This window comes from Gossypium hirsutum, chromosome D12 (assembly GCF_007990345.1).
Source record: "Gossypium hirsutum isolate 1008001.06 chromosome D12, Gossypium_hirsutum_v2.1, whole genome shotgun sequence".
Lineage (NCBI taxonomy): Eukaryota > Viridiplantae > Streptophyta > Magnoliopsida > Malvales > Malvaceae > Gossypium > Gossypium hirsutum.
Window position 1 is genome coordinate 16,648,909 of NC_053448.1, and position 12,859 is coordinate 16,661,767.

The 12,859-nt window shown below is 32.1% G+C and overlaps 1 protein-coding gene across 4 annotated transcripts; it reads right to left on the reverse strand.

The window, feature by feature from the left end:
* Window positions 1–206: 206 nt before the first annotated feature.
* Window positions 207–10,829, reverse strand: LOC107945687 (WD repeat-containing protein 26 homolog). Of its 4 annotated transcripts, none has more exons than XM_016879787.2 (6): window positions 10,606–10,796; window positions 9,023–9,122; window positions 6,824–7,694; window positions 3,263–3,364; window positions 971–1,597; window positions 207–577 (listed from the first exon to the last, which is right to left on the reverse strand). In XM_016879787.2, the coding sequence occupies exons 3-6, from the start codon at window positions 7,619–7,621 to the stop codon at window positions 362–364; spliced, it is 1,743 nt and encodes a 580-aa protein (XP_016735276.2). In that variant the 5' UTR covers window positions 7,622–7,694; window positions 9,023–9,122; window positions 10,606–10,796; the 3' UTR covers window positions 207–361. The 4 variants fall into 4 exon arrangements, with proteins under 4 accessions (XP_016735276.2, XP_016735277.2, XP_016735275.2 ...); XM_016879788.2 differs by having other exon boundaries at window positions 10,388–10,794; XM_016879786.2 differs by lacking the exon at window positions 9,023–9,122 and having other exon boundaries at window positions 10,606–10,829.
* Between the last annotated feature and the right edge of the window lie 2,030 nt (window positions 10,830–12,859).

Here is a 12,859-nt window from a genome sequence, read left to right on the forward strand (position 1 = left end):
AGTGACAATTAAATTCAAGTCTTTTTGAACCAAACTCGTATATTTCATTTGCACCCCTGAGTGACAACAGTAAACAAAAGCTACAGACAGATCCTTTAATAGTAATATTCCATGAAAATGCAAGTAAACATCGGAAAACATATGCTGCAGGGGTATATATGAGCAAGCAAGCTTCAAATTTTCACCATAAACAGTAATGAAATTAGTTAAATGTTAAAAAGAGAGCAAATTTATTATCAAAAAGCTGCAGCATTGTTAAACTATCTTTTTTTATATGAATGTCAGCATTCAACAAGGTGAAGTATTTACATGAAACCAATCATATCAAGCATTAAAGATTGGAGATTCCTAGCATTCAATCTCAGGTACCTCCATTGCTATAATGGATACCATTACCATGAGTGTCTTTCTGCTTAGCGCTTAGATTATTCAAGCCCCATATCCGAATCGTACGATCATCGCTGGCTGATGCCAACATGTGAGGGTTTGTTGGATTCCAGCTCACACAATTAACAGCTCCAGAATGACCTGGTAATGCCTCTATAAGCTCTCCTGTGCCCCTATGCCAAATATAGACCTAAACATACAGTAAAACAAAATTAAATTTCATTCAAACTTCAGCAATAAATAGCACTCCTTGTAAATTAGTGAAAACAAATGAAAAGAAAATTAGAAGCTCAAATCAACAAGAAATATCACCTAGGCATGCAAGCATATGATTGCAAATGACCAACGAACATGAAAAGCATTGCGACTTTCACTGATAAAGGAAAATTTTATCTATAGTAACCTTCACAAAACTTCAGTCTTTTATTTACACTACAATCTCACTTAAATGACACATTTATGCAGAGATGGATCCTCTATATACCAACACATGGCAACCAGATTATCAGACTATTGTTTTCCATATGGATCATTGGTGAACTTACTGCTACAGATTGATATAGTACAAATTTAAAGTCCGTACCAGTGAGTCCTCACTACCACTAGCTACAAAAGCTTGCTCAAGTCCACCAAAACAAGACCTAATGATGAAGCGGGTGCGTTTGTGGCCTCTATATTTAGAAACAAGCTTCAGATCATCTTCTATGCTCCATAGATGGATTTCCTGGTTTAGAAGATTTACCAGTAAGAATCTGTTGTCTCTTGATAATGAGAACGAGGTTATTGTTTGATCCTCTTCAATAAATCTCTCAACTTTCGCTTCCCTATCAAGTAATAATATTGCTGTTTCCCTACATATACTTATAATCTGCTTTCCATCACTTGTTATTTCCAAATCAGAAATTTTTAGGATACGTTGCCCTTTCCAGCACTCTAGCTCTCTCCCATCCAATTCCCACATACTAATACTCTTATCATTAACACCAGAAAAAATCCATTTGCCATCTGGAGACCATCCACATGAAACCATACCAAGACCAGCTTTTTCATAAACACTCAGGCACTCACCAGAAGAGGCATCCCAGCGCCTTACAACCTCCTCTACCCCACATGTGAGAAGCTGGTGGTCATCAGGACTCCATGAAACAGAAGAGACGGGTTTCTGGTGACCAGAGAGTTTATGTTTTAAAGATATCCCATTTGCATCAACCTACAATAAGTCAAAACATTAGAATGAGAAAATCAACTGACTTCTAGGCTTCTGAGAAGTGACAACATAGTTGATTCACAGTGATCTAAGCATTCCACACATTATTAATATCCTTGTATGCTTGAAAATACAGATTCCAGCCAATAGAAACTCTTAATTTCACCAGCACCCTTGCATGATTGTAGAAAATTTTGAAAAAGAGGAAAAGATGGAGTCTCTTGTGTTTGAAAGTACTAAAAACTTGCCAAAACAAGAAAACAGAATAAGAGAATGGACTTAAATAATAAATTGATAAAGGATGACAAAAGAAAAGTGACCATTGCAGAGATTTTGATGTTAGATGAAGGAGATGTTCCCCACAAGTTGCTTAAATTAGGATAAAATAAACCCTCAAGAAGGCTAAAGATTTCAAGAAAATAAATAGTTATGCTTTCCACTGCTAAAAGAAAATCAAACTCAGAAAGTCCATGAATAAAATGTAGAAAAGCATTTTGACGAAACTAATATGCAGAAAAACTACAGGAGAAGAAATTTGGATAAATAAAACCTCAAGTAGGTTTAATGATTTAAAAAATGAATAATTAAACTTTCTACTGCTACAAAAACAAGTTCAGGAAGTCCAAGAAAAAGATGGAGTAGAAAAGCATTTTGACCAGACACATACAGTAGAAAATGTTCAATAACAGGCCTTGTTCTAAAAAGACCAGCTCTCCCTTTTAGTAATCATCTGATTATATAATTTTTTATGTTTTTTCATTCTATTCAAATGATAACTGAAACTAAATGAAAGATTCAATAACAGACCTTGTTCCAGACAACTTTTTCTCTTTGTTCCTTTTAATTAACATTTGAAGTATACTGATTTTGATGTCAGATATGATAAGGGTTACATTCAGTTTGATGCACGTGAAGCAGCCAAGAAAGCTATAGGTCACTCAGTCTTTAACTTCTGTTTCATCACCCTTTCTCACAATTTCTCATGATATTAATTTGATGCAAACACTTGCACAACTCAGGTCCTATAAGGGGAAAATACTAGCTTCAATTATCAGAGTTCCTTCGTAGTAGCATCTCGGGTCCTGTTTGCTAAGGTTCGATTTGACTACTAGTTTTCGTTATTTGTTCTTTGTTATTCTATTCACCTTTCATAAACTTGATAAAAAAGACACAATAATGAGGAAAAGGCAAAATCACATTTGTTTAAAATTAAAAAAATGGCTAAAATAATCCACATTCAGACATAATCTGTCCAATAAAAAAAAATACTGTTTGTAGTGAACTGTAAATTTTAAAAGAGGAGGGGGAGGGCTAAAATCAAGTAGTAAAAATAACAATCAAGCTTAATTAAGTTTAATCAACAATCAAGCTAAGGTAGGCTATAAGAAACAGATGAAGCATAAAGTATCAGAGGAAGATGCCAAAGATTAAGTGGACATAAGCAAAAAAGATATCATATGTTGCAATATTTAACTGAAAGTACATAATAAAATACTGCCCTTATGTCCATAATGGAATACGAAAAACAGAGTTGAAAACGTAAAGCAGTTTATTACCATAAGTAGGAATTTAAAAAATAAAAATTGCAAGACATAAGCTATAGGAAAAGTTTATCCTAAGCAAAATCAACCTTATATGTTATATCCATGTTCCAAGGAATAGCAATACCTCCCAAATGATTGCTGAGCAATCATGTGACGATGAAGCTAAGTATTTCCCATTATGTGAAAATTGCAAAAACCATATTTCATCAGTGTGCGCCTGTAGTATCTGTTGCACGAGAAATGGACGGAAAAAGGATTTTTAAAAAAGAACTTGCAAAAATAATTTAATAAAAAGAAAAAATTGCAAGTCAGAAGTTGATAAATTTCAGACTAGGAATAGACAAATAGAAACAATCAAGAATCAGAAAATATTCCAGTCAGAATACACTAAAGCAAATCAGTTGGAAGCATATGTAAACAAATAATCCAATCAACCAGACAAGTCCACTAAAAAGACAAACACAAGACAGAGGTAAACAAATTTGGGTGTCATATGATTGTATTAGTGCCATGACCATGTCAACCTGTTTATGACAAAAATATTCATATTATGCAAGCTGATCTGCCTAACCTGTATATGACCCGTTTATACATGTTCTATTAATTGTATCAATAGTGTTCCACATTAGTCAAAATATCTACAGGTTTAACTCATTTATTGAATTATTAATATTTAAAATACATAACAGAAATTATTGTTTGTGTTTAAATTACTAATAATGTCTAAATGCATTAATCAGGTCATGTTTAAACAGGATGATCATATTTAAATGTATTACCAGTTTTACATTATGTAACCGGAGTAATACACACATCGTATTCGTGTAAAAAGTTGACATGATTAACTGATCATGCAATGTCAACGCTGGCTAATTTACCTGTTGTACTATTACCTTGACAGACTAAGGAGCCTGGAAAACATATTCTTGAAATTGTCTAGAACACCTTGAGATTTGTCTTCAGCATTCACCAGAAGACTTCACATGGTTATCCTTAGCTTATCACATATCACACCTCATTGTCTCAATCAATTACATTATCCTTGAGAAATCATGTCAGATAATGAATGTACATGTTTTATGCACATTATAAGAACATGTTTGAAAGCTAGTGACAAAATCTTCATTAACAAAGTTTTATGGCACCAACAACCATCAATCAAAACATGATTGATAATAATATATGGGGCTTGATATATAAATGGGACCCTTTTCATAAATGCAAAACTACCAAAATACTCTTTAACCATAAAATAGAATGTAATTAGCAAACTTAAAATCCCACGTGCACTTTCCATTTGTCCTAGAAGATAGCTTTACGGATGGAAATGCTATCACATTCCTTAAAATGTGATTTATAATTTTGTTAAAATATCTCAATGAATCATAAATATCTTCTTTTTAACATGTGATTTATAATTTTGTTGGAGAAGACTTCCAATTGTTGATCACCAATGTAGCCAATAAAACTGGACCCGACCTGCAGGTTCAACTGGAAACTGGTACATCTAGCAATTCAACTATAGTAATATGACCAAAAAATGGACTAACTGCATAGAACCAGCCAAAACCTGGAATCAGCCGGTCAACCCAGAAATACACAATAAAATAAAGAATTGTTGAAGGTGAAATCAGGAAAAACTCCCAAGCATTTTTTCTTGATCATGTCACCCCAACAAGAAGAAAGAAAAAAGCAAGAGATAAAAGCTGGTAGTACAGATCTAAACTCGATTTTTCTTTTTCAAAGTTTCCAACAATTTTCTTATTTTTGGGTGGGTGTTTAGCATAGACAAAAAGGAGAGAGACAAGACCGACCTTTTAAAATTTGTCGTATTTTGGCAATACAAGGTGAGAAGAGAGTGATTGGGACAAGGTAGGGGGGGAGAGAAGAGACTTGGGAAAGAGAAAGGAAGATGGGGAAACTAGAAAGAGAAGAAAGATGGGAGGTGGGAAGGAGAGATAAGAAATGTGAAGGGAAAGGAAGATGGAGAAATGAGAAATAAAAGAAAGATGGGGAAGTTGTCAAAGGAAATAATTTTCTCAGGCTGTGTACATTTGATAGAGGACAATGTTAAGGACTATTGTTGAACCAAAAACTAGAGACTTGACCGGTTCGATTTCCGGTCTCCTTTTAAACATTCTTATGAGTACCTCCCAAACACCAAATGTGCATTCCAGGCATGACCACAAAGAAAAGGTAAAGATGAGTCAAGCTATGTCACAGGGATTCAAGTACTGACACCCAATAATAGTACGTGTCCACGTGTCTGACTTACCTTTTGTTTAAAAGCTTGAACCCACAAAATAAACCAAAAAGGATCCAATAATTAGATAGGATATGCAGATTATAACAATGCCTTAAATAAATAATATGAATGCAAATAATGCAATCATTTATAAATCAATGGTATGATTTTTAATTCTACATTTATTCATTTAATTATATATAAATTATTTATTTGATTTAATTAATTCATTTAAAATGGCATTTATATCATTGTATTCAAATTTCAAACAATGATCCTTTTTTTTATGTTATAACTCCCTCCTTAATAGTGATACCTTTAGTTTGGACACCATAAGATTCAACTCACTTTGCATACTCCCTCAATAAACTTTCCATTTTCATCTCTAATTATTTACCCAACTTCAATTCAAACCATCCAAATTGTTAATAGTATTAATTCAAGAAAAGCTAATGTATGGATCAAACTATAGATAGAGGGGGGCAAAGTCAACAAATTCAACAGTGGGAAGAATCAGGAATAGATATTTTATGTTTTATCCAAGTGATGAAGTGTTGGATACACGTACAATATCAATTATAGAAGATTCTATGTAACAAAGGAGTCAAGGAAATTTGGTTTAACGAACTATTACAACATACCAAGAGTAGTTTCACTCGCCTAATTTATTTGTTGGAACAAAGCTTTGGATACCAAGCATGAAGATATTGACTTGGACATTGATCAACTTAGAAAATGACCTTCCATTAGTATTTTTTTTCAGAAATCACAATGAGTTCTCAAGCACCATGATTAGGATCATTCCATGCAGTATTCTTCCAACAATGAATGGGATATCAAAGAGCTTCATATTGTTTCTTAGAGTCTGCAAGTTCTACATTAACCTATGTTAGATACTTTTCTAGCACATCATCTATATTCAAGGTGAGAATCCTAGAACACAAACCATCATCAATGACTCAAGATTGGTCTTCCCATTGCCATTTTCAGATCTTAGAAACCCTGCCATTTTCAGATCTTAGAAACCCTGGAGCACATTTTTTATGCTAGGGTAATAGGTATATAGGTAGTGAAAGGCTCAAGATTGCAGCTAATAAAGAAATTGTTTATAGAAAAAGAAGTATTCAAAATATTAATGCTAATGAAAGTATAAACACTAGAATTTAAAACCTATTTTATAAACAAAGGCCTAATATCGTTTCTATCATGCCTGAGTCAAGAAAAGATTATTGAAGCAAATTACCAGAGTTTATATTGCAACAAAACCCATACTTATAAAGCACGATGTAAAATAGATTTCTAATTTCGACAATACTAAGACACAAAATTTTGATTCAATAAAAAATGTAGAACTAATAAATTTTCCATCTTAAGTAAAGCATGAAAGATAAGAGAAAGATTTCAAAACTATAAAATCTGATTACCAAAATAGAATCTAACCTGCAATGCATAAGAAGGAATTTGATCTCTCGCACACTGATGATCAGCAAATAGTGATATTTCCTCATCCAAAGAGTTGTGAAACATGCAAGCATCTCTTTGCAAGCCAAGGGCCTGTTCAACTAAATGCTCCAACCTTCTTTCAGGAATCATAACTGTTGGAGGAAGCAGCTTCTGTAATTCTTCCAATAACTTAGTCCGGGATCTTGCCCTTGAAGTATCTTGTTTTGGAGACCGAACAGTAAAACAGTGAGAGGGTGACACAATGGACAAAGAAAGCTCACGAACTCTACTATGATTGATACAAAGAGGAGATATCTCAGTTCTCAGTGTCTTCAGAGCATCCATGACTTTTTCTTCATTCAAAAATTCAAAAAACTTCTGCTCCAATATCAGAAAAGAGGCTGATTTTATGGTCATTTCATCTGTTAGACCAATATTGTGCAATGTGGCGACACTTTCATCCCAATCTCCCTCAAGAACTTGCCGCATAAATACATTAATAATAGAAGAATGCAATGGTATCCCTGATTCCTCTTCTAAATGAGCACCACTCCTTCTATAACCAAGCGAGTACAATGCTTTTGCTATTATTCGGACAAATTCAACTTTCTTTATAACTCCTTTTGAACCAACAACTTCTTCGCCCCCATCAGACTGCAGGGGCCGAGCCATCAAGTCTCTTGAAGACCCAACTATAGACTCTTTAACAGTTGAACCGTTTGAAAGATGTATCAATTCTTCAGAGGATAGTTTCATGCGTTTTGAGGCTGGTTCATCATCCTCTACACCTCCCATGAAATGTGCACCTCAGCCCATATATTATTGAAGTGGTAAAAAAATAGCAATAGGTAGCAATGCCAATAAACCCCTGCATAAAATAGTCAAAAAGAAGTTGGTTTCTAAATTTGAGCATAAGACAGAGACAGACTCACAGAGTAAACTCTCACCATTATCACCGTCCAAAATATAACATGATTAAGTCATAAAAAACACACGCAATTAGGAGAAGGGTACATGTTATTTCCTAAAAGTAATCAGTTCAGTTATCCTTCATAAAATATGCAAATACAAAGCTTTTTATACTTATCCTTCATAAAAGATCTTAGGAAGTAAGGAGAGCAACATCTTATCTAAGGCAAGGGTTTGTTTCAAAAACTCCATAGTATATCCATCCTTAAGAACTTCACATACTCATAGCAGATATAAGTTGTCCGTCCAAAATAATAGAACACATTCTTTATCACTTTGGAGACATCCCAAACTTGAAATTTTAGCCAAAAAATTTATCATGGGAGCTAGAAATTTAGACTAAGTGCTCAATGTGACAGTTAGGGGTGAGTGTTAGATCGAATCGAGTCGAATTAAGTGAAAAAATTTCGAGTTAATCGAGTTGACGAGTCCTTATTTAGATCCCGAAATTATTATTTTAAAAAAATTAAATTTTTAACTATCTTTATATGTTCTTTAGATTTTTTTTAAAATTTATAATTTTTTTAAATATATAAATTTTGTAATTTTTTTAAATATTTTGAATTTTAAAAATTATTTTGAATTTTTGAAAATTATTTTGTATTTTTTTTGTTGAGAGAGACACCAATTTGCTCATTTTCAAAATTGACAAAGACCAAAAGAGTATTTACACCAATCTATTATTCAAATTATTCGAGTTATTCGAATTTTAAAAATCAACTCGACTCGAACTTAAAACTTGAATTACTTATTGAGTTGACTCGAATAACTCAAATAACTCAATTCGATTAACTCGAAAGTCAATTTTTTTTTTATTTTTTCGAATTGAATCAAGTTTTGCTCACCCCTAATCATAGTTCCAATTTTCCAGCTATTCTATTTTAACATAATGGTTAAAATATCCCGATTAACATTAAAAAGTACTCCAATAACAGAGTCAACCCATAGAAATATGCTTAGATGCAGATGGTCACATCATTTTTTGTTTACTTCCTAAGCAACAACAATGTAACCTCCCTAGGTTGGGGACAAAGCCATGTTTGGAGGAGATATCGACACCCACTTGAAGTAATTTCATGATTGTAAGAAGCCATTCAAGTAAAGAGAGCATGATGTAATTTATGCAGGAGTCAGTTTCAACAAGTCATAGTATAATTATTCTTAAGAACTTCACATTCTCACAAATAGCAGATATTAGATATCTACCCAAAAGAATAGGAGACATACTTTTATCCATGTATCCAAGGTAAATTGGAGGCTTCCCAAACTTCAAATTTCAGCCAAAGAATCAAATTCAGGGAACTTGGAAAGATAAATCATACTGAACCTTTTAAGGTTTAAAATAAATTGTTAGCTAGATATAACTGAGGATCCAATAAATAAGAAAGAAAACTAGTACATCATTCTTGCTAGCATAAGAATTTAACCATAAGGACTTTGTTCCCAATACAGAAAACAAAGGGAACATTTCATTAATTTGACATAACTAAAGATCCTACCAAAAAAAATAAAAAGCCAATATGGGATTTTAACATCATTTGTATTCTATGCTAAAGGGAAACAAAGGGGGCATATGGTTTCAATGTCATTCAAAGATTATTCTTACCCTACTATTCTACTGCAGAATGCTTTCAGAAGGACAATGCTTCTGAATTAGTCATATTAGAGCAATTACTTGAAACATTTAAAGCAATTCTACTGCTATTAGACATGATGCTAACACAATCCGATTTAAAGTCAGTGGTTCTTGATCATTCTCTTCAAATCTTTGTGATAAAAAGTTTTCAATATTTATGTTACTTCAGAGAAAAAAAAAACAAAAATGCATTTTGCAGCGCGATCTTTTCTAATTTAGTTGATGAAGCTGTTCAATTGCCATGTCTGCAAATTGTGTCAAAGTTGGGAATGTCAATCATTACGGACAATCAAAGGAGAAGAAATATCATTGTATCCTTCTCCAATAGCAATTTACTTCTTATACATTTGGATCAGTCTACGAAAATAAATGTAGTGGCCAACACATCTCTAAGTACAACTTCTCTATCCCAAACTAACATGGAAGGAGAAAAATGAAAATAAGCATAAAGGATTCAGAAAGTAAATGTTTTGTTTTGCTAGGAGTCTAGGCCTAAGATGGAAATTAAGCAGTCATAATTCTTAATATAATTGCGCAAGCCTAAGTAGGTGTTGCATATTCCACTAACTCAACTTGTCAACATACAAGTTGAGAAAGTCACGTAAAATAATTATGGAATCCGCATTTGTACATGATTAAAAAGATCAGATTGCCACAGTATCCATATATGATGAAGCTGAAACTAAACAAATCACGTTAAAGATACGATGGCAATTTCAAAAAGATAAGAAAGAGATTTGCCAACATTAACATGTAAAAATGAACAAAGAAGAGGATTTTAGTCCCAAAGTAGAATAAAAATAAGTTTCAAGCAGGAAAGATGGAAAACCCACATCTGAAAAATAAAAGTCAATAATGTAGATTATCTACAATACCAAGCAGCTAAAACTAGTACCTCCGAATACAGTATGAAAAAGACAAAGCTACTAGCAAATAAGCTAAAAGGCAAAACTTACCCAAAACCAGTAGAAGATTAAATTGCAAATTAAATCAGAGTAAACCGGCATTAAAATGGAAAAATCTGGAATCCCAGAAAAGTATTATGAACCAAGCAGCCCATTCAGATCAGAACAATCGGATGAAAATCCAATGATCAATAAAATTAATGAAGGTGAAGAAATGCAGAAGACTAAGATTAAAAAACAACAAACTAAACCAAACCAAAAAAGATTACCCTTTTTATCTTATATTTTGTCGGCAGAAACTTAATATAAGCAAGAAACTGACGAAATGAACATGAAAAATAAAGTATAAGGATTAAAATCAGATATGGAATTGTAAAGGGCTACCCATATCCAAGAGAAAAGCAAGGTGTTTGATAACTTTGCAAATGGGTAGAGTAAGGAAAACAAGAGACTTTTGAGTTTCTTTTTTTCTTTTTTCCTTTTTCTTTGGAATATTAAAATATTTTGCTTTGAATTTGGGGAATAAATCGAGGCTAATTTACCAATAAAAGTTTTTTTTTAATTATCGAAATTAGCCCATTATTTAATTATTTACCGGAATGGTCAGCGCGATGTCAGGGTACGCGCCAGGAAATTGCATCCACGTCAGTGCGAGTTGCTGACGTGGAAGCAAATCGCTCCCTCTAGGACGCGATTTGCTGACGTGGGATGAACAGTTTATGTTTTTTAGCTTGGAAAACTTTGAAAGGCCATAACTTTTTTGCTCGGTTGTCCGATTGAGATGATTTTTTTTTTATTTCGAATAATTTTTCGAGATCTACTCACTGACAAACAGCCGAAGGCGGTTTGCCGCAGTTTTCGTCAAAAAAGATCATTTTTTACCTCTAAATTTTAATTTTTTCGGTTTAAAATTGAATTTTGAAACATTCAAATTATTATTTTCATTATTTATTTTAACCAAGGTACTAAGAGAAAAGAGCAAGCATCTTAACCAACTAAGCTAAACTAATTAATTGACATATTATAAAAATACTGTTATTATCTTAATTATATTACTTACGTTCTAATGATTTATCGAACCTATTCCATACACGTGTCAAATCAAAAAATATAATACAACAATTCTGTAAAAAAATCCGGTGTTTACTTCAAATAAATAAGGAAAATAATGATTTGAATGTTTCAAAATTCAATTTTAAACCGAAAAAATCAAAATTTAGAGGTAAAAAAGAATTTTTTTGACGAAAACTGCGGCAAACCGCCTTCAAATTTTGTCAGCGAGTAGATCTCGAAAAGTTATTCGAAATAAAAAAAAATCGTCTCAATCGGACAACCGAGCGAAAAGTTATGGCCTTTCAAAGTTTTTCAAGCTAAAAAACATAAACTGTTCATCCCACGTCAGCAAATCGCGTCCTAGAGTGAGCGATTTGCTTCCATGTCAGCAACTCGCGCTGACGTGGACTCGATTTCTTGGCGCGTACCCTGACATCGCGTTGACATGGACGCGATTTCGCGGAAAATGGACCATTCCGGTAAATAATTAAATAATGGGTCCATTTCGATAATTTTTTTTTAAAAAAGACTTTTATTGATAAATTGCCCAGATCCACTTTAATATTTTTTTTTCTTTGTAATTCCATCTATTTTAATTTTTTAAAGAATTAATTCATTTATTCAGCGTACAAACATGTTATAATAAAAGCACAAACTTCCATTAACACAATATTTACCTACATTAACAATAAAATATGTTGGTTGAGTCTTAAATTGGTTAATATCAACATTGTTATCAAGAAAATCTGATTCAAGCAATTTAAATAACTCTTATTTAAGAAGTTGTAAAGGATTATGATTAGTTTTAAACTTGTATAAGAAAAAAAAAACATTATAACACTTTGATAACCAATCAATTTTATTACAATTCAAGTAAAATATATCTATTTAATTTTTAAATTTAAAAAATATAAAAGTTTAATAATATTGAGCCCAAGTCATGACATTTTTTTTCAAATAATAATACAAGATAATCTTATACCATCACATTTTAATCAAATTTTGATGAAATTAAATTTAGAAACTAAAATCTATTTTAATTGCAAAAGCTTCAAAAATATTTTTAAAAAAGAAACAGCTATATTGCCCCCTTTTTTTTCTTTTAAATAATGATTTGCACTAAGAAAACTAATTAAAATGGAGTTATAATGCAAGAAAATAACAATAATGGATTTGGATATAAAGGTTATTGGTTTTAATTAATTGGGTTATTTCAGATTAATTTTGGGTAAAGACAATTTAAGGCTTTAAAATTATTCAAATAATTTTAGAATCATCTAAGTTTTTTAATTAGAGTATTTTGAGTTTTTCAAATCAAATTATTTTTTGTTTAGGCTATTTTGAATTATAATTATTTCATATTTAGTCATTTAAGTTTAATTTGATACATGAATTATTTTGAATTTGATCCATGAATTATTTTGAATTTGATCATATTGTATTTAATTGTTAGGTAAGTATATATTTTTA